At 47.9% G+C, this 27,893-nt stretch overlaps 1 protein-coding gene across 10 annotated transcripts; it reads right to left on the bottom strand.

Annotated features, from left to right (window-relative positions):
• On the bottom strand, positions 1-27,884 carry TGIF1 (TGFB induced factor homeobox 1). Of its 10 annotated transcripts, none has more exons than XM_066992818.1 (7): positions 27,106-27,884; positions 20,877-21,103; positions 13,163-19,532; positions 9,775-10,134; positions 9,231-9,333; positions 8,610-9,100; positions 2,198-4,375 (listed from the first exon to the last, which is right to left on the bottom strand). In XM_066992818.1, the coding sequence occupies exons 1-3, from the start codon at positions 27,119-27,121 to the stop codon at positions 18,966-18,968; spliced, it is 810 nt and encodes a 269-aa protein (XP_066848919.1). In that variant the 5' UTR covers positions 27,122-27,884; the 3' UTR covers positions 2,198-4,375; positions 8,610-9,100; positions 9,231-9,333; positions 9,775-10,134; positions 13,163-18,965. The 10 variants fall into 10 exon arrangements, with proteins under 10 accessions (XP_066848916.1, XP_066848919.1, XP_066848918.1 ...); XM_066992817.1 differs by having other exon boundaries at positions 8,610-9,124; XM_066992820.1 differs by having other exon boundaries at positions 8,610-8,763; positions 8,855-9,333.
• Between the last annotated feature and the right edge of the window lie 9 nt (positions 27,885-27,893).

Below are 27,893 nucleotides of genomic sequence, written 5' to 3' on the forward strand. Positions count from 1 at the left end.
AAAAAAAAAAAAAAAGAAAAAAAGAAAAAAAAAGCTTGGTTTTGTTGATGTCTTACTCTTGGTGGGACTATCCGATCTCACATGTACACGCAGCCACACACCAACACCTGTAAGCAAATTGTTGTACGCAGAGCCTGCGATGCTTCTCCTGGCGAGGCTTTGCTTTATCCACAGCTGGTTGTATGCTACCGTGCAGACTGCTTATCACCAAACGGTCCGTATCTAGGAGTAAGTTTCTAAATCAGTCTCCTCTTAATAGTATAAAGTACCTATCTGAACAAGAACAATAAAGTATTTTTCACAAGTTATGGGATCAATATGAACTTAATTTCTTTCCACGACAAGCTTTCCTACCCCTGCTCCTGCCATTGTTTTGCAATCACGAAAAATATGCATCCCAAGTAGCTCATTAATACCGGGGGTAAATCACAGACAATAGGGCTGGGGAGGAGCGGGAGCGGTCGGCCCTGCTCGCCGGCCCCCCAGCTGCCCCCCAGCCGAGCTGGGGGCTTCTGCCCGCTCAGTCGCGGGAAGCTCTCGTGCCAACACAAGGAAAGCTGTGCCCCGTGTGCCAACGACGACAAGGTGTGGGTGTGGGTGTGCGCACGCGTGCCTCCCTGGCACCCGCTGGGGACAGCAGAATTGGGGACAGCGGGTTTGGCCAACGCGGCTGTGCCCAGGCTCCCGGGGGTGATGCTTTCCGGACCGCTCTGTGGTCCCCATCCATCACCTGGGGCACCTGCGAGAGGAAGGCGGCCTTCTGCTCCTGCCGGGGACAGGTTTAGGGACAGCCACCCCCACGGTGGGACACGGTGTGCACTGAGGGCAGCAAACCAGCGCTGGCTTCCTACGCCCTTAGCTGTTAAAAGCTGGCCCGGCCCCTGCGACATCCCACCGCAGGGCTGGCGAAATCCTGCAGCTCGCGTTTCAGAGCATTGGAAATTGTCATCGAAAAGTGAAGCTCGTGCTAAAAGTATTCATCGAGGTCATGCCAGACAGCTTCTTTTCCTACGACATCATAGCCAGGTGCTAATTTAATTTTACTCAAGAAAATAGGAGAGGTAATAGGTTCTGGCACCAAGTATTTTCACGAGAGCATACTAAAACCACTAGAGAATTTGCTACCTCTCAAAGCCATTGATATCTGAGCTATGTCTTTATAAACAGGGCACAAATACTTACTGCTGTGGTTTACAAGATAAGGGCTAATAATTTAATATATAAAAGACTTTTAACTAGAGTAATCGGAAATCCAGTGTAACCCTAGAGTGCTTTGTGTTATAGGAGCTTTGAAAGGTTTGACCCTCTCAGCGTTCGAATACCTGTGTGTTTGCTAGTTTTGAAACACTTCATTTGACTTTTAGCAGCAACGAAACATCACCGTGTTTGCAGTATATACTAGTGCCAACTGCCACTTTTGAGCATATAGTCATATTAAGTATTAATTATTTGGAACTCATTTGTACTGAGGTATACAAAGCTGTATCCAGGTGAGAGTCCACATTCACAGCTGTGTCTCAGATTATTTAGTTTTGTGGATGTTTTATGAAAGATGAGTTAAGATTTTGGTTGACAAGTGGCTACAGAAATTTATACCTAGCAAGTGCCCCCCTAAAAAAGCAGAAAAGGGAAGACTATCTAGTCTTTTATGAATTATTGTATTTGTATATCACAGAATATTTTTCTTATATATTTTAAATGAATCTATTCTTAGCTGAATGCCTGTTAGATCATTTGGCTCTGGAGAGAGAATTGCAATGTTTCCTTAGTTTTTTAGCAAAATTTTAAAAATACAGCCAAGACCAGTTAATACAAAATATAATACTTCTGCCCCTAGAATGCCACAAGTTAACCACTTGACTCATTTACCAGTACTAATGCACAAATAGTATATTTGCTGTATCATCTGTTTTAGTATAATTTGTAACTATTTGTTTTTAGTCTAACCTGCCCAGTGTAAATTAAAAATGCCTATATTCTGTTTCACTTTCGTACTAAAGTATTTCTTTTTTTTTTTTTCCTTGGGGAAATTTTAGAAAAGGTTGGTTTTGTCTCCTGCTTCAAAAGTTAAAAAGAAAAAAAAAAAGTATTTATTATATTTTTTGCAGATGTTTCCATAAAATTCTCATAATCTTTTTGTAAAGAAAGATGAAGAAATGGATTAAAGATTTTTAATATTTGAAAAGGTAAATAGAAATAATTTATTTGTAATATATTTCAGTTTATTTATTGGTGTTCCCTTAATGCTTTGATGTGCACTATCATTTTAATTTGAACTGTATCTTTGTGAATTTATTGGGTTTTTCTGGTTGTTTCTTTTTTTTTTCTTTTTTTTTTTTTTAAAGGAAAAAGGTCAAATGCATATTTTAAGTAACTGGAATGTAAATCACTGGCCTACCTGCATTCCCAAACGTGATTTTAAAAATGTTTTTGATTTGAAACAAAAGACACAAATTTGAAAGCCTTTAGACAGAGGAGAGTGTTTTTATGGCTTAATGATTTGGGTTTTCATAGGATTATCTATCTAGTTTGTGTGTGGACAGGAAAATGTAAATAGATGAATGTTTCCCATAATGTAAAAAGAGCGAATTAATAAAATAATTAATGCACTGCTTGTAAGAGCTGTGGGTTTTCAATACAGATTCACTCTCCCGGAACCGCCAAAAGGCTTCACTTGAGGAGGCCGAGGATAAAGGCCCAGCCGGCGGCCTGTTTCTCTCTTAGTGCTCGCAGCCCAAGACCAATCCTGCCAGTCCTCGGGCGCAGAGCCGTGCTGCCAGCCCCGGCAGCGCCCTCAGCACAGGGCTCCTCACGGGCCAAAAATCGCCGTCATCCCACCCCTGATCCTCAGGAAAACCTCCGAAGGCACTTCTGCGCGGGGGCTGTCCGCACCTCGCTGGGGTTGGCAGAGGCTGGGCGGGCAGTGGCCGGCGAGGCCTGGAGCAGCTCTGCGCCGCTCTGCGTTTCGCCACGCGAGCTCCCTCAGCGCCGTGCTCATCTCCAGGGACGGCCGAACTATCTCCGGGGTGCTGAGCAGAAGTGGCTGGGCTTCCTTTCACCCTGTCTTCTGGCTGGGTTTTTCCCAGTCCGTGCAATAACAACAGTCACCAAATCCTGTAGCGGTGTTTCCAGATGATGCTACTGCTCTCGGCTGTACCAGCAAATGCTGGCATTTTAACATATTTCAGTCTATAAGCCTCACAACCATACGAATAGCATGCCAGCGATGCACCGTGTACCATTTGCCCGCTCTTGAGACCCAGGGAGATCGAAAAGATTTGCGATCTAGAGGCCGCAAAACTTCAGCTAAAAAAGTTTTACCATGTTTTACTGCTAAGATCTGACAGTGGGATTTCCTTTCATCTGCAGGAATTCAGTCTCCCTGGTCACTCATAAACCGATAAACTAGGGGTGCGCACCCCCCCCCCCCCCCCCACACACACAAAAAAAGCCTTATTATTTAAAAACCTTCCTGCAGTGGCTGGTATCTTTCTGCAGTGAGGCCACATCAGAGAGCACGAGATAGCAGACCTGTTACAAGCCGTTGTCTCACCGGAAGAATGGCAAAGTCCAAGCTGTGGCTCATAGCCCTGCCTTTCATGCCTGCTTAAGGTAAACTTTATCCTTATTTATACTCAGTGTTCCCTTCCAGCTCAACGTTCCCTCCAAATTGTGAGCCTTCCCCCACAAACACAGCTTGTCGACGCTTTGTTTGCCAAAGTTTGTCCTCTCATGCTTTGGGTATTTATTTTTGCAGCACGCAATAGGCAAATAACACATTTTAACCATCCCTTTGGAGCATGCTCGCCCATCAAATCTGCAGAGTCTGTGCTAACGTGGAGACAGACGATATTTTTTGATAGCAATTCATAACACTTGGAGTGGCAGTCAGCCCACGAGGTTCTCCTTCCCCGCCGTGCATCAGAAGGGGACGGCCAGGGTCTGCCCGAGCAGCCCGTGATGCGCAGGTGGGTTTGCACTGAGCAAGCCTGCCACCAACACCCACAGTCATAGCCCGCTTGTCCCCTTTTCCTTTAGTCTGGTGCCACGCCAGAGGCCCCCAAAAATTGCCGTCCTGCCGCACCAAGCTCATTCACAACCTTCATTCCTCCCTTCCCCGTGCTGTCGATGCAGGAGGGAGGTTTTCGCAGCGCCTCTGCTCCTGCTCAGCTGCCGTCGTAGCAGGAAAGGTAGCCGCGATCGCCTGATTCACCAGGATGCGTTTGAATGCCAGCTGCAAAACATGACGTGACCGGCCTTTTCAGCCAGCGGCCAGGCTTTCCCACGCTTGGGTCTGATCAGCAGGCAGCACCCTTTTGGGTCATACGAACGAATACAGCCGGTCTTCTATTTCTCCGTGAGTCACATGCCCAATCTGCAGCAAGACAAAGAGACAAGGAAAGGAGCAGGGCTTCCTGGTAATTGTGTTTTTCATGGTTCTCTTCACTGATCCGGTAACAACATAATCATAGAAATTAGAGCCAGAAAAGCTCTACTGGGGCATTGTGTGAACGTTGTCAGTTCAAGATGGCTATCTCCCAAGCTGTGGCAGGTAAGTCATCACCTCACCGGGGCTGCTCCACCCAGGGGAAGAAAAAAAACATGAAAGGGGAAAAAAAAATAGAGAGAAAATAGAGACCGAAAAGAAACAAACAAACATACAAACAAACAACCAGCCTGAGCATGGCCATCACCTCTGGTGGGTGAGCCCTGGTGCAGAGGCCTCCATCGTATCTGCTCTGCGCTGAGCAGTCCCCGTGGTGGGGTGCCTGGTTTTTTCTCTTTTCCAGCCAAGCAGAATGGAAGCAATTACGGATTTTGCCAGCTCTATTCAAAGAGGAGAAATGCTGGAGTGCTTCAGCGCCGCCGGAGAATCCAGAGGATGCCCAGCCCCAGAGCGTCCCCGGGAAGCTGCTGCTCTGCGACGTTTTAAAGCTGTCAAAGGTTCGCAGAAAGGGATGGCCCTTGCGAGGAGTTAAAGCAGTACAGCAGTGAGAAGGATGTTTTCTGGGTGCCAGGTGTCTCATGGAGGCACGATAAGTCACTTGTGCAAACAGCTGCGTGCTGAGGCACAGGGTTCAGGCTGGAGGCTGGAAATTGGGAGCGTAGATGTGAAATGGCAAAAGGCAACCCCTTCCTGTGCAACTGTCCCATTTCCCCAGCGGGATGCCAAGCCTACCAGCTATCCCTGGCTTTTAGCTATAAAGAGCGAATTATCAAAGGCATGTCCTTAATACAGCGTGGCTTATTTTTCCTATTGTACTGGCTATCGGTGCTCAAAATTGCAATCTGGAATTGCTTCACAAGTGCGTGTTCAGCGCTGGATTGCTGTGGTCCTTGAACCAGAACTGTAATCATTCCTTCTTTTGTTGTATATGCTCCAGAAAGTGTGTAGCAGTGAGATGTTAATGCACTGCATGAATTGGGCTGTGCTATTTGTCATCCTCTAGCATGTTCTTTTTTCTTTTTTTTTTTTTTGGGTGGGGGAAGGTGGTGAAATAAGTGTTCATGGTAATAACTCATGGTGCTCCAGTTGTTTTGCTAGTCTTAGGAAGAAAACTTTCCTATCACATGGAAAAAAAATAAAACAAAATACTGAGACTTCTTCAATTTGTAGCTAGCGCTGGCAAATCACATCTACCCTAGGCCTAAGGGGAGATGGAGACATCCGATGCACCTAAGTGTGTGTCATTCCTCGTCTCTCTGCACAATCACAGACAGTGAAAGGTAAAAGGTTGACACTGTCCAGGCAGTTCACAGATGATGCAGCAAAACTGCCATGGCATTCAGCCTTGCTGCTGGATCAAAACAAGCACTGACAGCACAGGCTGCAGCACTGGGAGCTGCAGCAGGGAGTCCCACCGTTGGCCCTAGGGAAGGAGAAAGTGGAAAGAAGGAGAAGGATGGGGCAGAAGAGGGTGGACACCAGCATTAAAGCTGCAATAATTTAATCTGTGGCAAAAGCGTTTGCTGTCACAGTCTGTAGCAACAGCTAAAGGGGAAAATTCCTTCCTATCATGGAGCAACATTTTGTTAAATAGTTTCTGAGTATCTGACATCCCTTCCCAGGGCAGCAGTACCACCACGACTACTACTTACACCATGCCATTTGCAAGCCTCAAATGTGTCAGGGCAGCATCATGCCTTCGAGCAGCTCCCTAAACCCCAGCTGAAGACACAGGAGATGCAAGTCCCTGGACAACAGCAAGGCTTGCACGGGGCAGGTCTTCATCACACACAGCTGAAAAGATGCCGACTAGAGAAGGACATGGCGCAGGTTTAACAGAAATAATGTAAGTTAAAAGTTCCAGGTCAGTGCATGGCTGTCACTGCTCTTGGGTAAGCCCTCACGGTGGGAAAGAAGAGTTTGAGTCTTGTTCCCATCTCGCTAGCAGCTGTTTTAATCCAGAATAAACACCGGCCTTTGATTTTAAGTGAAGTTTCGCAGCTGTGATTGCAGTGTTAGGGAAAAAAAGAGACTTCACCCCAGAATAATTTCCAGTTGTGAAATTTGGCTGAGGCATAAAGATGATCGTTTAACTACTTCAACAGAAAAACGTCTGTTTGCCAACCTCCAAGTGATCCCAAAAGAGCCATGCCTAAAGCACCTGAATTTTAAGTCACAGTCCTGCATGACAGGGTCCGATGGCCTTGCACAGTGCCCTGACTCACCACATAGCAAATACTGCTGTGATTTAAAGAGATGTAAAAACTGGTGCTTTATGCCAATGAAGCTGTGTATCTGTATAGAACGAATAGCATATTCGATAACTAGGTAGCGTATGGCTCGACCTGAATGACTACGAAATATTATTTTGCACGATTAACCTAATGTTTCAACTGACAGAGAGAGTTTCCTTTTGTTTACATCTTTCCTGGCAATGGCATCATGACGACTGCAGTCTGGCTGCAAGAATGCACAGGGAACTGGGAACCCAGCCACACATTAGCAAATTGCAGTGTACTCCCCTCACTTCTTGTCCTTTGTTTAATAGCCACGTGCTTGTCTCCAAAAGGGGAAAAAAAAAAAAGCTATGTGTGTGCTGTACAGCATCGCCGTGATGATTCATGGCAGCCAGCTTCTCCCAGGCAATGTCGAGATTCCAGGTAGGAAGCAGCCCCCCGCTGCATTTGTCCTCTCAGAACAAAAATATATCTTAGCAGTGGACGGTTGAAAATAAATCCAAGAAACCAAGCCAAAACAAAGAAAACCTGTTGAAGCACGCAGAGCTTGTCATTAGAGCGTAATCCAAGCAGATTTTGTTTGTCAACATTTGCGTAAGTCAATATAACGACAGTCTGAAATGATCTTTAACTGGAAATGTTTTCATGTCAAGCAGCACGCATGAGCTTAGCGTTAATGGTCCGAGGGCTTTCTAAGTGTCAAGCGACACGGGTGCTGGCACAGCTTCTCTGTCTGCCCCACTGCTGCTGCTGCAGCAGGCACGGCCACCACCACCGGGCTCCAGCAGCTGCGTCACAGCAGGGATGCTGCTGGCTGCGAGCTTCTTCCCACGGCACGCTCCTCAGCACACTGAGCAGACACCATGCTGGAGGAGACGTGTATTCTCTCCTTACGTTGCACTGATCCCAAGTCAGAACGCCCACCAGAGCAGGTGAAGGAATCTGCTTACACACCAGTAATTGCACCCACAATAATTGCACCCACCTGGGAGAGAGGTTTAGCGCTCAAATGATCCAGCCTTTATTCAGACCTCTTCATATCTCATCTCTCTCTCATTTTTTTTTCAATAGGCAAGACGAAATTCTGCTCCCACACCTCAGGAGCCAGTACATTATATTGGCTCTGGACTTTCAGCATTGCAACTGGGAGCAGAAGTTGGATCTGATTTTTAATTCCTCTCTCAAAAGGTCAAGGAAACATGAAACTGCAAAAGCCTAATTCTTCTCTGTGCCACATTTGTGTAAACCCAGAGGGCAACATGGCAATGGTATTTTTAATGTCTTTTTTTTTTTTCTTTTCGCCTTTTCAATACAAAAAGTCCTTTGCACATCTGCTGACAGCTCACACAGTAATGCACTTATTCCCACATCGCTCCTTCTAAGAAGTTGCTTCTGATGAATACTGACAGCACCTAAGAGGGCTCCAGCCACCACGGCGCAAGCATGGTAAGAGGAGCAGGGGCTGAGCAGGGGTCGTGGCACAGCCCTCAGCATCACTGGGGGGGTTGGATCTGGTTCCCCACAGTCACAATCCACAGAATTGGTCACCCATGTGCATGGCTGTTGTTAAATTATGAATATCATAAGAAGGTATTCAGTGGGATTTAATATTCCTACTAGCGCGCCTCCAAAGACCCAGCTGGAGGGGCTGCATTGTGGTGGGCTGAACACCGTGTGAATGTTGATTGTGTCTCGTGGTGTTTGCTCCAGGAAGGAGCCCTGCACCAGAGTAACCTGCTGTGATCTTGTTATTTGTCTTTGGTAATGGTTTGTATGATTTAAAGCGTCACAACTGAGCACATTTGTCCTTTTACCACTACTCAGCATTTGTTTTACAAAGAGATATGAAGGCAAAGTCTTCCACCTAAAGACTTAATCAACCTGATCAGGAACTAGTTGTCTGATATAAACCCCAAATCCAATACCTTTTCTGCAGCTGGAGTACACTACAATAAAATATGGCCCCGCCGTTCCGCCAGCCCTTGCCAGGTAAGAGTGATTCAGCACGAGCAGGGCAGGACATCCCTTTGCTTCTCCCGAACAGGAACACGTTGTCCCTTAAACCCAGTCTGAGGAAGTCTGTAGAAGAGATGTACTGATAACACGTGGAGATACGTTAGCAGCTGTGGAGGAACCCACAGCGGAAACCAGGTAAGTTAATATCACACACCTCTACGGCATGGGCAGGCACTGCAGAATGGCTTTTGGCCCAGCACCAAGCTTCAGAAAACACTGCAGGCCAGCTCCGTGCTGGCCGTATCACGTTCGGAAAGGAGGTGGCAGCTTCTACAGCTGTGGGTGTCGAGACCTGTGTGCGGCTCGGCTGTCCCCTCCTCCGGGCGAGGACGAGGCCTCTGGTAGGCCTCGGGAGCCGCGCTGCCCCACCACGCACGGCCGGGCCACGCCGCGCCGCCGCCTATCAATCAAGCACACACAACTCCTTCGGAGTTCAAAGGCAAAGTTGCAAAAGACTTGTTATTCCCTAGAGTGCTCCCAAGATTTATGTACTGTCACCCATCTGGGCAGCGAGGGATGTTTACCCGTACCTGGTGTCAGCTGAGCTCAGGGAGCAGCAATGCGATTACAACACTCACGCAGTCGAGAACGGCTGCTGGCTTGTTGTGTCTCCTCACTTCATTTCCAGCGCAGCTCACCAGCGGCAAAAATAAATAAATAAATAAAATAAACACTAAAACCATCACCCAGATCCAGACTTTCCGAGGTGTGAGCCCAAAAGCATCCCCAGCATCCCCCTTCGCCCCTGCCATCGCAGCCCTCGATTTCATAAACTATTAATGCTTCCCACAACCTGCAGCTCATCTGGGGAGGCTCAGGATGCTGGCCCCCTCCAGAAAAGCTCGTACCTTTTCACTACAGCCCCTGACACCACCCCACACACGCTCACACACACGCACACCCTGTGGGGCCTTCACCGCCGAGTCCAGCTGCACTGCACAAACACTGCCGTGCCCTTTCTCCCGGCACAGCAACAGCACAGCCTTCACTCCCAGCTTGCCAGAAGGCTGCTGTGGACACGAAGCGGCAACTACAGACGCTTTCCCAAGGTCTGGTTAATGTTTCAGCACCTACCCATCACGGATTGTACTTTGAGCCATGGCCGGCATGTTGTTGGTGATCCTGGCATTTATAGCCTTGTTTCCACCAGTTGGGTGCCTTCTCTTTTTTTTTTTACGAGGAGGTCGACACGAGAGATCTCGTGTCGTAGTGAAGCGCTTGGTCTCCGCCTACTTCAGTGAAAAACGCTCTGCCATCAGCATGACTTTGATTTCCGTGGACTTTGGGGCTCTTTGCACCTGAGAAGAGGCTGAGCCATGGATGGAGGCTCTGAGCTCAGCCGACAGTGCAAAGGTCCTGTTTTCCTTGTAGTGAAAAGGTTCAGGGCCGGGCTTCTGTTTTAAGTTCTCGATTATCACGGTAAATCACGAGGAGCTGTAAAGTACATAGAACAGAGATTGCACGCTGGTTAAGAATTATCGCTGAGGTGAAAAAAACAAACAAAGCCAGCACAACAAACTTGCACCCAGTTTCGGTAGCGCTGCCCCACATTCTTCTGCAAGCTGTTCTGCACCTGTGCAACACTCGCAGCCTAGGAAAAATGACGGAGCCTGCCCTAAAAGCAGGATGTATCCTCAGGCATGGCATAGCACAGCTGCCAGAGGAGTCTTGTTGGTGTAACCGAGCAATGGAGGGCTCATCCTGGTCTCTTGACATCTTTCTGCAGGTTCTTCAACATGCAAATTAAAGTAAGTCAGGTGAAGTACCAGAGTCCAGTGTCATATCAGTCGTCTTGTGCACCAAAAATAATAAAGGTGAGGGAAAGGATCTGGTTTAAGTGCTACGAAGTGCTGTTGTTGTGAACGCAGTGATGGATGCACTCCCACGCTATACCCAAACTGTCTCTCATGAGGGTTTGCAAAATCTTTTGCAAATCTGGGAACGAGGAAAATTCCCATTTTGCACAGAGTCAGAGTCCTGCCTGACAGCTCCCCAGCTGCGGGTTGTGCCCCGCTGTGCTGCTGCAGCCTCCTGCCTTGGTCAGGCTCTGGCGCAGGCTTGGCTCCCCTCAAGGTTCTCAAAGAAATTGTTTTGTCTCTTGCTGTCAGATTCACCCACCCACGTGCAAATATCCCTTAACTGGACAAAGTCATGGGGATTTAGAGGCAAAACATGAACACTGCAGTCCCTGTGGCTGTTTGGAGAAAAAATGCAGCCAAAGGACCCAGCACGCTGACTCCGCTGGTAAATGCCACCAGCGTTCATGAAAAGAGCTCTGGAAACCTCTCAGCTCCCAAGGCTTGCACAACTGGGCTGTGAGCAGTTCGGGGACACACTCACAGCAGGGACAGGAGCCCTGGGAACTTGCAGAATGGTGACACAGAAGAGCCAGGCTTGCCGAGCTATCCAGCTGTGATCCACAAACCGAAAGCTGCAGCAAGAGTCATCTTCCTGACACCCCCCCGCCACCCAGCCCTGCAAAGCATCCCTTCCTTTATACATTTGCATAAGTGCCTGACATTTCCTGCAGTCCTTGGGCAGCAGATAGAGCTGTGCTTTGACAATTTACGTCATCAAAAGCAGATTACGCTGCCATCACCGGAACAGTTAAGATTTTACACGTTTTTAGATATCTTTTTTTACAGATCAAACCCCGATGTATCCCAAGGAAGCGAGCTCAGACAAACCACAGAGCCGAGGAGCGGGAAGGACCGTGTTTTTCTTTTCCTTATCCCTAACTGAAACGTTTGCTTCTTTCCTAGGGCTTTCTCAACACTGATAGGTATCCTCCGGTACCAGGCAGCACTTTCTGGCTGCCTTTTAAAATCCGCAGGGCCGGGCTCCCAGGATGCCTCGCAGCGGGGGATTTCCTCGGGAGGAAGCGCATCCCGCAGGGAGGGAGGCACAGCGAGCTCTGCCTCGCCCTTGCGCAAGCGATGCACCGGGGCTGCAGCTCTCCCCGTGCCTTGCAGGCGATGCCCAGCCGGGAGCACGTGAAGGAGGGCTGGGGCAAGGCGAGGATGGAAGGCAAATCTGAAGGGGAACAGAGGGGCTGAAAGCAAGTTCCCTCCAGGTTCAGCAAGCATAGCAAAGCGGCCGGCAGGGTCATATTTCCTGCCTCGGCAGAGCCGCAAGCAAGTCATTTTTTGAGGCAGACGCAGAAAGTCTGACTAACGCGGGCATCAGCTGATCCGTGCTGCCCGCCTCACTCGCTCGACCCCGTGGGAGGAAACCTGAGCTTTCTGTATCACCGCGCTTGGAAAGAAATTTCTCACAGCGGAAATACCTGCTGCTTACGGGTGTAAATAGGAAGGAAAATGATGCACGCACACCCCCAACCCCCATGGATGCTGCTTGTTTAAATTAGAGGGAGCTCAAGAAACTGCTCGCTGGCCAGGGGACCCCCACTGCTCCTGCCTGCCCCCACATTCCCAGCCAGGGGAAGGAGCGAGTGGGAACTCTCCCACCAAGAGACCTGTGTCGCCATCACCTCCTCCTGGGGTCCAGAAGATAGCAGGGGATGCCACCCTCCCTTCAGAGGGTGGGCAAAACCTTCCCTCTTGCCCCCAAGTGAGGGCAAGGAGATGACGGAGATTAAATTGGCTGAAGCTGCTTGCGCAGGAGCAAGGGGGTCCAGGTGGAGGGACCGGTAGCTTTACTACACAGTATGTGCTTTGCAGATGTAAATCTACGAACTACAAGGAGATATTTACAGGAGGTTTTCCCATGTATCAGCAGCTAAGGGAGAAAAACTTTTGAGGAAGCCTTTGTAGAAAGTTGGCAGCGTATCACTGAAAATACCTTGGCTGAGCACAAGCCAGCTGAATCGAACATGAAGAATGAGTTACAGCAGCAACCGCCTAGGTAGCATTTAATACGATAACCTGAACTAACCTTTGGCTAAGGTTGGCAGAGGAAGGTCTGCTTCATACCTCACCTGCTGGGAAGTCCACCTGGGGAAGCTCCTCGGTTCTTAAAAACACCTGATGGATTTTATTGCTAATTGCTCTTCTTTTAGGCTTATATTTACCACAGCACAGAAAGCAGAAGCTAGGAAAAAAAAAAAAAAGCCAGACTACACAGGGAAGATGTGTGTTCTCTCGTGAACAGAAGTTGGTTCGTTTGCATCAGAGGAAGATTTGTTGTTGTGGTTAGTTTAGTGGACTAGCAAGGATCAGATGACTTTCCAAACAGCACAAAACTAGTCAAAATAATCTCTAACCTACTTAAATGGGCTACGCATAGCATTATGTAAGCACTGTCAAGTCAAACGGACAGAGACGATAGAGGGAGAGTTCAAACAAGGAATGATACTAGAAGTACACAAGAAAACAAAATAAGACATTCAGCCCAAGGTCAGGCAATCAGAACATCGAGGCTAGAAAAGGAAGTGAAATTACAGGCTCTGGCAAAACAGCTGAATGCTTACTCAGTAAAATTGCAAAACTGTTGTGATCCTTACCATCAGTTATGTGTCTGCTGTCCAGAACTTCTCCCAAGGCAAGTTACGCAGATTCACAAAAGCAAGCTGGAGGCCATCATGTGCTTCCCACAATCAGTTGAGTGATTTTTTTTTTTTAAGTAAAAAGTAGTTCTAGTAAAATCTATAAGCTGGTGGCAAATTATGATAGTGTCTTTTCCAGCAGCAGCTTCTAGAAGAGAGGTCAAAAGCCAAAAGCCCCTAGCCAAACACTAAAGTGTATTCACCAATAAACAGAAAACAATTTTGCTCCTGCAAAAGACCTAGAACACTAGAGGCGAAGTCGCAGTAGGAAAAAATACTCATTTTTATGCTGCAACTAGATAGGACACAGATAAGTCTCTCTGGCCTTACTTGTTCATTTGTAGTGGAGGAAGCAGGAGCACACTTGAGGCATACGACACGTGATTTGCCAAAGACTGCGGGGACTTCAGAGGCGAGACAATGTTTTCTGAATGTTGATTGAATACTATACTGGCAGCACTCATAGGCCTCACAATTGGGAATTATTTCCTTACTACTGATAAAGATTAATATTCTCCAAAAGTAGCTGAGCTTTTCCAGTCCATGAAATACTTTGGTTTCTCTTCAGATCGTATAAATATGATTCTGTATGTCACTGATGGAGGAGCTCCAGGAACCTCTGCCTGGGCAGCGTTTCCCCAGCTGCATGGCAGTGATGCAGAGACTCAGAGAAGCCACGGAAATGTTATGTACCTGCTGCAAAACCCACAGCACCAGACTGAACGGCTCTTGCCACCGTCAGGTCAGTTCTCTTCATTGTCAGCTGAATGATTTGACGAAAGGCTCACAACAAACACCACGTGCAGGGTTCATAAATGCGCAGGCAAGTTCCTTGCTGCGAGAGGCTCATGCTGCCACACAACTACCGGCAGGGCTCACTGCCCAGGGCTGGCTGCAGTTGGAGGAAACAGCCACAGCCGCGGGATGTGGTCTTGGAGAAGCTGTCCGAGCACTCATGGGGATAGGCAGCCGTCAGCTGCACGCAGTCAGCCTATCCTCACAGGCACCCAGTTAAGTCACGGTTTCAAAGCGCTGCTGCTTGTACACACGTCTGCGGGTTCATTACACATCGGTGCAAGCAGCTGAAAGGGCAACAACACTTCGGTTTCTGTCTGTCAGTGGAAACGCATGAAATCTGACCAAAACCCTGCTCTCCAGTGGCACAGGGGGGAGCTGGGAGGCAGCTGTGGCCTACTCAGGCCTGCACCAGCCTTGGCAGCTGGGACTCATGTTAGGTAGCGGGGCCGCATGGCGGCTACACCACGGTGTGCAGTTCTGCTGTTGGTGCCTACCCGAGTCTGCAAGCCTACGTAGCCAGCCTGGTGACACTTGCCAGGGGTAGTCCCGATGCCAACGCCTTCAGAAAGCTTTGGAAAGGTGAGTTGGAAGGCAAGTGAAGCTGCATTTTCAAAGGGAGAGGTGAGCAAAATTGCTGAATGCTACAGCTTTGTGCTGTCAGCAGCCGCGGGTGCAGAACTTGGATGGAGAAGGCAGTCAGAGTTTTGGCTCGGTAGTGCAGCCATAATCGTTTTTTGTGACTTTCTGTGTTTGCACATCTCCAGGCACTCGTTGTCATGACAGAGACCAGAGCAGACACTGAATGGCACACAGCACACGTGGATGCAATTACTACGTCTGGAACAGCAACAGCTTTAAGTGACGTTTTGCTAGAGAGAGTGGCTTGTCTGAGCTCTTTCCCCTTAGGACACTGGAGCTGATGGAGAAGAGCCTGCTAACCTAGGGAAATGGGACAGGGACGTAAGAGCTCAGGCAGTCACTGAACAGGAGACTTAAAACAAGTCATGTCCTGAGAAGCAAACACGCGCTGTGTTTGTGCCAATAATCCCTACTTGGCAAAAGGCACGGGGAAAGTTGACAACTGCAATACGCCAAGAGGAGGAAGAGAAAAAAAAAAAAAAGAAAACCCAAATGAACTTTAAAAGAGCTAGGAAGTACTACAGGAACAGCTCTCAAGTGCGAATAAGAAAAATGTTTGGTGAAAACACACCTTGACGGGTGGCACAGAGCAGCCTCCGTGCTGTCGGCCAGGAGCTGAGGGCTGGTGAGGGGCTCCAGGCGGCTGGATTTCCACTTTCCTCCTCTTCCAGAGGGAAACCGTGATCGCTGCCCCCCCCACCCCACCCCCACACACAGCTATTTCACCAAGCCAGCTGCATCTCCAGCTTCTACCTACTTTCTTCTGCCACTCCTTTCCTGCTGAGGTTAGCACCCGCACCCCTGAAATCTTTCCTCCCCAAGTACCCGAAGCCAGCTGCAGCTCTTCGAGGGTTTTACGGACACACACGTTGAGCTCATGGCAGAAGCCAGGAGGTGTGTGTGCAATGCTACAGCCCCCCCGGCATCCCACGAGATGCCTCCCCCCCTGCACGCACACATGGGGAAATGCCGGCCCCAAGATCCCCTCCTGATAGTAATCATCTTCGCTGGGAGCAGGGATTTATCACACACAGCTGCCAAGTGTTGTTTACAAGACGCAAAAGCCAGGAAAACAAGGTTGACTAAGTCTGCGTGCGAGCTGTCTCGGCTGGCGGAGATCTGTCATGCCTCCTAGGTCACTCAGGCTTTTCCCGGCCACGCATTCCCCAGCACGGCACGGCAGTGTCAGCCCCGCATCGCCAGTCATTCCCAGCTGGCGTTTGCAGGCACAGCTTGGTTTTTGACACAGCCGCCTTGCAATTAAGTTTATCGCTGCAGCAAAAACAGCTGAACTGTCATTGCCATTTCTTTTCACTACTTTTTTCTTTTCCTATTCCATGGCCAAACAAGCTTCCAGAAATAAACTTTCCCTTTGTTCTCACGAGGATGAGTGGCTGGCACAGGCAGCCTTGGATTTGTTAGTTGTCGGGACTCCTGCTCATTCTGGATCCTAGCTCCGCCTGATGTCCGAAATCTACCTTCGATAATTTTTATCTGGAGTTAACTTCAAGTTTCAGCTCTGAAAGAATAGATTCCGGCAAACTTCAATAGCCTGAACCAAAACTATCAGTGCTAGATTACAGGAAAGCAGAAACTGCCTTTTGATATTATTTTAGTGGGTACTCAATATGAGTCATTTTCTTCCTCCAAGTTAAATAACACCTGAGGGTAGAGAAAAGCCATTTCACTGGGTGCCAGGTGCTACTCAGCCAAAGGGGTTAGGCTTATGACTACAGCTGAACTCCTAGATAACTCCTTAACACAACTAACTTTAAAAAAAAAAAAAAAAAGGCCTAAGGCAAAACCGGTCAGAAGTGAAATCCCCTGGAAAAGTGTCAGCAAAATGGAAATACAGCACTCATAGCAGGGGGAGGACTTTGGTTCTGTTACGCTAATGTCACTTTGTGTGGAAGAATGGTGAACGATACCAGCAGCGATACCAGCAGCGACCACAGGCTTACTACTTTAAATGAAAAACTTGAATGGCAAGGTTTTCTTCCTCATCCTATCTACATTTTTGCAGCTGTTCTGGTGGAACTACAGAACTGGTCAGCTCAACAAGCAAATTTCCCTCCCCCCCGAAAAAACACTGATTTTTTTAAATTTCAGATACCATAGTAAAGAGTAATTATCTCTGAGAATGCCCTTTGATGATCTGGTCCCCCACTTTTACCCCTCAGCACACTGGCAACCTGCTTTTGAACAACAAAAAAAACAACAAGAAAAAAAAAACACATGGCAAAAATATTTGCTTGAGGTTGTTTTTTCTTAGCCAGTGCCTGAGGCATGGGCATAAGGAGTGTTGCAATAAATTCTTTGTTGCATGTGGACAAGAAAACATCTTACAAATCTTTACCAAAGATGACGCTCCATTTTTGGGTGTCTAGCACCCTTTAAGAGCAAGCATCTATACCACAAAAGGATTTCTTCAACTTCCCTCACTTTTCCCTCAACACTGACCCCATAGTTGCACAAAAGCCTACTCTGATTAAAAAAAAAATAAATAAAATTAAAAAAATGTGCCTAGGTATTCCAAGAAAAGTAGTCTAGAAGCACGTTATGTCTAGACAAAGGGATGGGACTTGCAGCTCTTTCTGGATTCACACGGTATTCCTTTAAGACAAAGTCTACAACCATGTCTGGCTATGCTCAGAACTATTTTTTCTAGATTTCAGTATTTTTTTTTTCAATTCAGAACCTGATTCTATATTCATACAGCGTATGAGGACAACCCTGTGTTGTTACTAAAGCTGGTGCAGACGTGAGTAAACCAGTTTTGTTTTTTTAAAAACTGAATAAATAAATAAATTGAAGGTTTAAGGAAGGAATAAATTGAGTAAAACTCCAAAACAGTACTCCAAAGTTTTTTGCCACCAGACAATAAAGGCCACAGCAAAAGCAAACAAAAGACACACATCACAATATACATATTGCAGTCTTCTACTCGTAAAAATATCCCCACATTTGCCAGCTCTCCTGCTTAACAAAACCCTCCCCCAGTCACCCAGGCAGACAACCGGCTTGTTTTTAAGGATTAGCCGGAACCGATTTTTCTCCCCAGACATCTCTTATTTCACTGCTGTTAGAAGGATGAGGGTGGGTGACTGACATTCAGAAAAGGTGAAATGCCAGCTGCAAGCCTTCACATTTTTCAGTAGCCAAAGTCCTTTTCTGAAAAGTAACTTGGAATCCATTGACCAGAATATACCCACATACAGCAAGGATCCCTTCTAAATCTTTGTCACTTACTTGTTTGGTGTTTTAAGTATCTCAAAGACCTGGCTCCCAGAACACAGCTTTCAACCTAATATTCACCCTCTCCTATTTACTAGAATTAAAGTCGAAATCTTGCCATTGATAGTCCAAGAAAACGTAACACCTCCCCTCTTGCCCCCCTCAAAATTTGTCATCATTGAAGTCTAGAAGCTGTATCACAAAGACTCCAACCCTTCTTCTGCCCTCCTTATTTCATCCTCAGGAATATGTCCCCATGAGCTGTCACATCACCCAGGTATTTCTAGGAGCTAAAAAGCTCAAACTCTGAGAGGGGCCTAAGACATCCCCCTGAAATTTAATGCTAGTTGACTACACAGCTCCCTTTGGCCCCATTAGAAAGGTCAACACAGCAGAACACTGTCAGGTACTTTGAGCCCACTTTTCAGCATTCCTTTGAACATCTGGTTAACAGAAACTGCTAGTGTAATTCTCTAAACCAAACAAAGCCAGTATGAGGTCAAAAATACTTCTCACTTCAATTTATTTCAAGAGAAAAGCTGTGTTTTCTGCAAAGCTTGTATTCAACAAAATACTCTGTGTGCATCCGTTTTTAAAGAAAATATTTTATTACATTATGGGAAAAAAAGCATAATCATCCAAAGTTCGTATTGTTAAAAAAAATTGAAAATTTACTTTAGACAGCGTGTCGGTATATTCTGTTCCTCATGGGAATGATAAGAAGACTCTATATCATTACTAGATATTGCACAGTCTGAAAGAGACAAAAACAAATCACATGATCTTGGGAACCATCTCACATTATGAAAAACCTACAAAGGAAACATTAAAAAAAAAAAAACCACACACAATCCTTTCTTTCTACAGTAGCTTTAAGTTTGTAATCTTGGAATGACCGTATTCCACTGAAGACCATCTCAGTGACAGGAAGCTTCATTTCAGCAATCCCTTGTGCAAATAAGATTAATAAAAAAAATAATAATAATGCAGTTAAGTCTCTTGATATCGTGTGGGTGGCAATGACCACACAGCTGTTAGATCCCTGCCTGGAAAAAAAAAAAAAAAGATGGGGAAAGAGAGGGAAGGGGATTTAGGCCATAAGTTTCGCCTGCAACTCCATCTCTGCCGCCCTTTTGAGTGCAACATCCACCAGTAGCTGGAATCCACTGAAATCCTGGTTAAGGTCTGGTGGGGTTGGAGGAGGAGTGTTAAAGAGCCCACTTTGCGCGTTCGCACCAGGTCCCAGTTTAGAGGCGTCCTCATGGTAGGAGAGGGAGCTGTCTGTGAAGGCGTTGGCTGGGGGCTGCTGCAGGTCCGTGGTCTGGCCTACATCAGCCGGCTGGCAAAAATGGAAAGGGGCATCTTTCAATGCAGTCACAGTTGTGTGGCAAATCACCGAGGGCCGAGCCAGGACCGATCCCGGGGACGCAGGCTTGGATGAGGACACAGTCTTGCTGAGCGCGGCGGCGGCGGGAAGGAAGGCACTCTCCTCCAGCAGGGGAATGAAGGTCTTTGTGCTCATGGAGGACTCCACCAGGCCGCCCTCGGGAAGCTTGGTCCCTCGCCGCGAGATGGTGAACTGGTTTGGGTCTTTGCCATCCTTCCTCAGCATGTCAGGTAGGAGCCTGCGGCGTGCATTGATAAACCAGTTGCAGACCTGGGAATACAAGGACATCTTAATTTCTACCTTCATTCACTTCCAACTATGTGCCACTAGAGTCGTTGGGTTAGATTAATGACTCCCTCCCAGCAGTTTGAGCAGTTTCCTCAACCGCAGAACAAAGGAGGCCATGGGACAAGCTCTGACACGCCTGGCTAAGGCCTTTCCCTTGTCCCCGCTCTACCCCCAGCTCCCCACTCCTTCTGCGGAAAGCCCCAGGACATCTGAAGACGGCCAGCCTCAGCCCAGAGGTTTACCTTTTAACTCTGGGCACACACATTAATCTATTAGCCATTGTTCCCAGCGCTTAGGTTAATTAACAACAGGAAAACCTTTTCTCTCTGAAGAGGGCCACTCCTCCCACAAATAGTTACTGATTTTCCTTGTTCAACTGACTGTGTCGACAGACATAACATGAATTACCTCATTTAAGTTTGTCCTTGTTTAAATATCAAACCAGTTTCCTGGGCGATACAGGATAGTTTATAGTTTAACGTCTTTTTTGTGTTTACTACATGAAGGTTTTCTTTATGATGTTACACAAAGGAAATTTTACTTCACAGCCAATTACAGAATTTGTACTAACGAACTAATCTGGAAAAAAATAAAGCCCAGAAGCCAACACAAGCACTCTATATTTAGCATCACTCCAAACCAGGACTTGCACAAGTCCTCCTCAACGACCTTCTCACCAGGTGGAAAGTGGCAATTGCTCACAGCTCTTCCACCAAAGGAGATCACGGAAGACAAGGATGTCCAGGGACCTCACAGTTGCCAACGGTATAGCCTCAAGGTGAGAATCCAAAACCAACCACATAAAAGCCTGATCGCACCCATGCTAATGCACTTGAGCAGCTCTATCCATACAGGTTGTTCCACTGATCTTACTTGGAAGTCGTCACGCACATAATTATAAATATTCTTGTTCTACAGGAATGAGCCTCAAGTTGCAGTTTTAGAAGCGAGGAGTTATATACTCAGCTGTGCATCGATCACCATAAAACCTCTGTTGACAAATTAATCCCTTCTCCTCACAATAAATTACCTTATACAGACACTTTATGTCTTTTTGGCCCCAATTTTGCGAAAATTAGCATTCATGTTCGAATTCATGACTGTCTGTTCTCCCAAGTAACTGATTTTATTCCCAGTAAACAAAGATCACCGTAACACACAATTCATCTGTATTTCTCCTTACAACTGTCAGGAGAAGAGTACTGATTAAAAACAAAAGGAAACGTCACAGAGTATAAATACTTACATCACTGACTAGACAACAGGTAAATTAATAAGAAAACAGTTCCTTTAAACAAAACTAAAAGGACTGCTTTATTTGAATACCTGTAGTGTGGAAAGGTGTGTTTGCCGGGATAACAGCACTTTTTCTTGCTCTGAAGGATAAGCATTGTATCGGTGCTCATATAGCCAGTCCCGAAGAATCTGGACAGACTCCTTGGGCAGGTTGCCACGTCTCCTCCGTTTGCCTGAGCCAGCAGATGAGGAAAGATCCAGGGGGACATCCATAGTGTCATCATCCTCTGTTTCGCTGCCTGATATTGCAACTACACCTGCAATTACAAAAAGGCAAGCGCCATCAGCCTCCTACCCCAGTAAACTATTTAGCTCCAGCATTTTATGTTTCAGACACTTCTTATTACGTTAACTAACCACCTTTACCATCAATCATGGCACAGCCTTTACAGGGGATTTATCCTGTAGCGTTAACTTGTCAAGCTGTAGCTTTTCTGTCAGTTGAACAAAAAGTAGTACCAATGCGACATTCCTAAGGGAATTCTCTGTAAACCCTCATTTTCTTGTTCCCTTAGCAACCTTTTATCTGCTGCATGTTATCAGATAGCTTCTATCTAATGCCAATATTGTCCAAATTTTCTTGCTGTGGTATGCATCCAACACTCTTCTCTTGAAGGATAACCAGTGACTGGGCAAAGGACCAACAGACAAAAACTGAAAAACCATACACCCAATTCAAGTGATGGGTTATTTAATTACTCCTTAAAACGCTGATGCTTCCCTCATGGGAGAAAGGGCTTGCAGACTTTTATAAATTAATAGTTCATTCCAGAACTATTTATAACAACTAATGGAGCAAGAAAAGAAAAAAGGGAGAATTGCATCTGCCTCCATCCTCACGTGGACTTTCATTAAAAAAAAAAAAGTGCAGGAAAAGGAAAGAACCAGGTGCCTAAACTCAGGTAAAAGTCCACTACTATAACCAAATCTGGACTTTAGAAATTTAATTGCAGTTCTTTCATACACGAGTTCAATTATTTAAAAATAAAAATGTAATGTACCACTTTGACTGCATCCTCTTTATTTTTCCCCCCAACTTCAGGGTTTTCATTTCATATTTCAACCTGTGGAAGTGCATGTTCTGTGCTACACTTATTACAGTCTCCAGATTTACAAGTTAACTGCATGCCTTTTTCTTTCACAACACAAAGAAAGAATTTCAGAAATTGATTATTGCTTTCTATATACGCACCACTATTTACTGCTTCACTACTTGAAGCTATGTTAAGAAAATAAAGTAAATAAAAGTATTTAACAGCAAATAGCTAAGAAGATTACAATTCTACTCCTTTGGTATAGGATATGTAAGTCACTGATGAAACAAGTTGTACTTCAAAATACACAGAAAACTTTAAATACTCACCAGGTACAGCTGACCAATAACTTTGAAATCTTATAAAACCACATATAAATCTATATAAGATACCACACATGTAAAAAAAATGTACAAGAAGCCCATAATAAGCTTTGTTTCAAACTTGCATTTCATGTTGAGGAGGGTGGAAGGGGGAGGAAGAAGGAACTTGCTCATTCATAACAGCAAAACTGAAAACACTAATAGTAAAACCGAGTTAAATGTCAGAAGTCAAAATTTTATGTGGGCAACTACCCATAATTCAAAGGTTCTGTTTAAGGAAAGAAAGTCAGCCCTGAAATATAACCCATGTGCCTGTGAAAGTGTGAAACTATACGAAGCTATTAAAAAAGAAAAAAGGAAAGGAAAATAAAAGGAGAGGGGCTGTATGTGAAAGTTTTGCTCCACACTTCCCGATGTGTGTGGGGGAAGGACCTCTCCCCCCCACTTTCAAACTGCAGCCGGTGCTGACATGGTGAATTATTCTTTCTTCCTCCTATTTACGAGTAGCTTCAGAATCATTACATTTAGTTTAAGTTGTCCAGATTTCAATGCATATTTTTGACATGCAAGGATTCCCAGTAGGATGATCAATCTGCAAAGTGTCTGGCATGGTTACTTCAGTAACTCAGTATTGTTTTCATTCTCTCAGTTGCTGATTTACAGAACTGACAAACACCAAACTGACATAACGTATTTTTCCTGGGATGATTTGCCACAAATTATCCAGTCGTGGAGCAGGAACAATAGGAAAATATTTAAATGCCCAACACGAGATAAACCCCCAAATTATGTAAACAGGTTCTTAATTCACGTAGAAAGTATGTCAAGTTTGCTTTAAATGATTCTGGGCAAACTCTTTTCTACTGGTAATAGCCTCATGCAAAGTGCTGTCATGCTTGCAATCTAACCTGAGAACATGCCTTGCACAATGGGATCCTGGAGCACTTCTTGGAACAAAGATCACTCACAGACAACGTGATGGCTCTGCAAAGCAGCTTCTAAATCGAGTGCTAAAACTAGCTAAAACTAGCCTGGATTATTCAGACAACTGTTTTCAAATGCGCTGTTCTTGTTTGTCTGAAACTAGAAGCGTTGCAGCACTTCAGTGGGTTGGGTTTTTTGTTTGTGTTTGAATTTAACAGGCAGGACTTTGGAAGACAGGGACAGGCAAACAGTGAAGACTGGAAGTAAGAAGGGAGAGGAGCCAAAGAAACTACTCCTGGGAGAAAATGAGGTGTCTAGCAGTTTGTGAGCCATATTTACGTGGCGTAACGAGAAGTCCTCCAGCCATGCATCACCACCCCACTTGGCATGACCTCTCCAGGACCTAGCGCGCAGCCGAAGCACTCCACTGGAGCTTCACTGACTTAGAGAAAACTGCCTCGGCAGCAAAACTCCGTACAAAACTGTTGCTCTTTTCCACCCGAAAAAGTGGCAAAGCAACTGCCTGGAAGCCAGCAGCATGAAAAGCTCTCCGTGTTTTGCAAACACGATCTTCAGCCTCGGCACTTCTGAAGTAAAAGCTGCCGTCTGACTAACCGTAGCTTACCTAGCAAGGAATGAGTCAACGGCGGAGCTGCCCTTTGACCGGCTTGCTCGGCGTGTCACATTAATTGACAGGGTGAGCTGGTGACACGGAGCAGGTTCGGGTTCAGCAGGAAACCCAGCGTTACAACTTCTCCTCATTTAAATAGAGCAGCAGCCCTCTGAACCGCTCGCAGATACTCCCGTGCGGCGCAGCGACAGGAAGTCCTGGCTACAAATCTCGCACGGCCCCAGCTGATATTTTTTTTTTTTTACTAGAGCGGGAGCCACGTTGTTGCTGTCAAGGCTCTGTTTTCATTAAAGCATTCCTGCTGATTACAACCCAGCTTTGTTTTTCCTCCGTGTTAGTAATCAGGCTATTCGTTGCTGGTTTCCTGTTTTAACAGGGCCCAACTGAAAAGGTTTCTGGCCGGGCTCCACCACTGGACCATTGGCTTACTGTTATTTACACCCAGACTAAAGGCCCGCGGACATGCCGAGTAGCCCCAGCTGACCTCCTAATTTATGTCATCTGAAAAGCAGGCTAGCGTCAGGTTACGCTCCGTCCTCTCCTAAACATGTTTAATCTAAACAGAAGAGCTGTTTTTATATGACTAAACCAAAGCAGCACGAGTTCGCTCGCAGAGGTCCCAGCCCCAGGTCTCCGCTGCCACAGACAAGCGGTCCGTGCCACTGACTCACGGACTGCACGATCAGCATCCCTCCTTAATAAATTACTTTATCCTCCCGGCTTCCCAGCTGCAGTCACATACACGACTGAACGCCGCGCTGCATGGCATCGCAGCCAGGAGACTTTACGGGTCCTCCTGTAATCAGCTCAGGGCACATTACACCCGGGGTCCCGCGCACGATCCCGAGCCCCACACCCAGCCGTGAACAGCTTGGGAAAAAGTACGGCGACGACTGAAACTGGTTTCAAAACGAACTACTGCTCCCTAAGAAGGCACGCTGAAACACTCGAGGGGGAGGGCAAAGCATTTGGAGAGGCTGAGGCAGATGAAACGGGAGTTAGCAAACTAAAAATCCAGGCTACCAGGAAGAAACCCACCACCATCCCATTGTGTCGAGGAAGAGCCTCGCGGAGGAAGTGGCACAGGCCAATCGCTATTCAAAACAGGACAAAGTATACCACAAGAAACAATCTCTGCCCTCCAGAGAGGGAACCGACAAAGATCACCTTCGGGAAAGGCTCCCACCCCTCCCCGTCGGTGCTTTGTGAACTTAAGGTGGATTTTTATGAGGACGGATAAGCAGAACTAGCTCCCATCTAAGGCCCCGATCCTGTCGTAACCGAGTTCAGTAGGATTCCTCACATGTATAAACTTGAACGTACGCCTGTGCCTTTGCAAGGCGGTATTCTAAATCAGCTCATTAACAAGCTGAGTGTGTTCCGTGTGATTGCTATCAGGTTATTATTTGTAAATGAAACCATCCACAGAACAGTCCTCGGGGTTTTAACCCACGGGCTGATAAAGGAAAAAAAAAAAAAAAGAACTAAAGTTTAACGTGAAGTTAAAGCCCAACAAAAGTAAATTAGTTTAGAATTATTCATAAGCAACCAAGAATTACGGAATGCATAAGGGAATTTCCACTGAAGAAAAAAAAAAAAAAAACTTTTCCTTTGAGTATGTTTCACAAGTGAGGAACCAGCTTATTTGTTTTCCTCTGCATTTCACAGCTTGAGCTCTGTTGCTTCTAAACCAGCCAGACTTGGCTACGCTATACATTTTTTTTTCCTTTAAACAGGATTTTTCTAGGACTGCGAGCAAGGAATCTGAAACAAAGTCATTCTTTGAAACTTCTTGAGCCAGCCCCGAATGCCAGGAGGTGCCAAACAACTACAAGCCTAACCTTGAACAAAACAAAGGCACCCTAGCCCCAACGCCTGGTTGAAAGTTTCCATCCCCGTCCCCTCGCCTTTCCCTTTCTGCCAGGCAAGCCCCTGGCCCCCTGCCCCACTCGGGAGCCCCCCGGGCCCGTCACCTTGCGTGGTTTCCATTGTTCCAGCCCCAAACCCGCAGCCCTGGGAGCGGAGCTCTGCCTCCCTCTCTCGCACACAAAGACCTACACACACACACACGCATACCTAGAAACGACGTCAGCACTTTTCACACACATTTATTTCGGGGGTGGCAAGAACAACAGCCGAAAGTGCAGGGAGTTTTGGTATTTCAGCAACCAGCAGCTGCCCTCGGGGAGAGAAGTCTGAACAATGGAAGCAACAGCAGACAGGAAACCAGCTCACCACTGCTGTGCAAATAGGGAGCATAGGAATGTCCTAAAAATAACCGGGCTGAATTAATTCAGTGAGACCACGCAACAGAAAAAAAAATAAAAAAATAAAAATAGCTGCTTGCAGCGGGGTTAAGGGTCCCAGGCGGAGACCCCCGAAGGGGGTGCCTCCAGGTGCGGACAGCGGGGCTGGGCACCCCAAGGAAGAGCAGAGTGGGGGCGCCTTTGTGGCCCCATTCCCTTTGTGTGCAAGCCCCAAGCCGCTCGCCAGGGCTACAAACCCTCCGGGGGGGGCACCTCGTTTCCAGCACCCCGCGGGGATCGCCCTGCACGTATGGGCTGCCCGCTCCGGGGGCATCAACAAGGAGCGGTGGGGGAAAAGAGCCTGAGTGCGGGGCAGCGACCTGGTCCCCCCTCCCGGCCCTCCGCCACGGGGCACTTGGTGGCCTGGGAGCGCTTTGGGAGCACACCCGAAGGCGGTGAATCACAGCCGTGGGGCAGCCGCTCGCTGCCAGCCTCCCCCCGGCCCCAAAGCGCGGTCCGAGGGCGCTGAGGGCAGCGCAGGGGAAGGGGCAGCACGATGCAAAGTTTTCGTAAACAGCACAAAGAAAACCCAGAGAGCCTCGTTTTTGCAAAGGGGGGTGGGGGGGGTGTATGTGCGTCTTCCTCCTCCTTTTAACCCTAACCGCGTGCAAAGTTTTGTACTTCTTCGCCCTCTTTTAAGGGATGTAAAGGCAGAAGAAAGCAGCAAGTTCCCGCAGCCCCTCGTCCCAACGCTGCAGACAAAGACCGGCAGAGCCTGCCCCGCTCCGAGCCGAGCCGTGCCGAGCCGATCCGAGCCCCTAAGCTCAGCCCAGACCGCCGAGAGGCGGCCGGGGAAGGGGCACAAAACTTGGCCGCGGCACGGAGCGGGCGGCGGGGCAGGCTCGTGACAGCCGCCGGCAGCAGCCGCGTGGGGCTGCGAGCCCGGCCCGCGGCGGGACGAGGGCGGCCCCGGGGGGCAGAGGGGGTCCGGGGGGGTGGGGGGCAGAGGGGCTCCGTCCCGCTCGGCAGCCCACCGAGCACGGCCGCCCCCGCCGGGGGAAGGGGCGCGGGGTCCCCCCCTCTCTCCCCGCAGGCAGGTACCTTTTTTACTTTTCATCTTGACGGCGAGGACCGAGCCGCCGCTGCCGCCGGACTCGCCGCGCAGCCGCCCGCTGAGCCAAGTTTCTGCCGGCCGGCCGCTGCTCCCCTTTTAAACTCGGCGAGGAGCAGGAGGAGGAGGAGGAGGAGGAGGACGAAGCAGCAACAGCAGCAGGCGAGGAGCTCGGTGCCAGGCGCCCGGGCCGGGTCCTCGGTGCTGTCAGCGGGAGCCGCGGGGCTCTGCCTCCCCGGGGGCTCGCTGGCGGCGGCTGTGGCCGGGGTGGGCTTCCCTCCCCCCGTCCCTTTGTTCCTTTCTGGCGGTGATTGGCCCCAGCTTGGTAAAGTGAGAAAAGGCACGGGAGGAAAAGGTACACGAGTGCACCCTCCCCCACCTTCCAGCAGTGAGTAAGAGTAACCCGGAGCTACGCGAGCACTCGCGGCGCTGCCTCCTCCTCCTCCTCCTCCTCCCGGCCGCCTCTCTCCTCCCCTGCCGGCTGCTGCGGCTCCGCCAGGCGGGAGGGGAGGGCCGAGGGGGGGTCCCCCCGCACCCGCACGCAGCCCTCCGTGCCTCCCTTTCTTCCAGGCAGCCGTTTGATCGTTAAACTGGAAGGAGAAGGGGGCGAGGAGCGGGAGGGGGGGGGAGATTTTGACAGCTGCCCTTGACTAGCCTCCTCCTGTTGCTGCCGGATGAACCACCCACTCCTGCGCGTGAATAGAGAGGAGAAGAAAGGAGAGTGTGTACGGCAGGAGCAGGAGCCCCCCTCCCTGCCAAGGCGCGTCCCCTTTCTGGG

Source organism: Anser cygnoides, chromosome 2 (genome assembly GCF_040182565.1).
Source record: "Anser cygnoides isolate HZ-2024a breed goose chromosome 2, Taihu_goose_T2T_genome, whole genome shotgun sequence".
NCBI classification, from domain to species: Eukaryota; Metazoa; Chordata; class Aves; order Anseriformes; family Anatidae; genus Anser; species Anser cygnoides.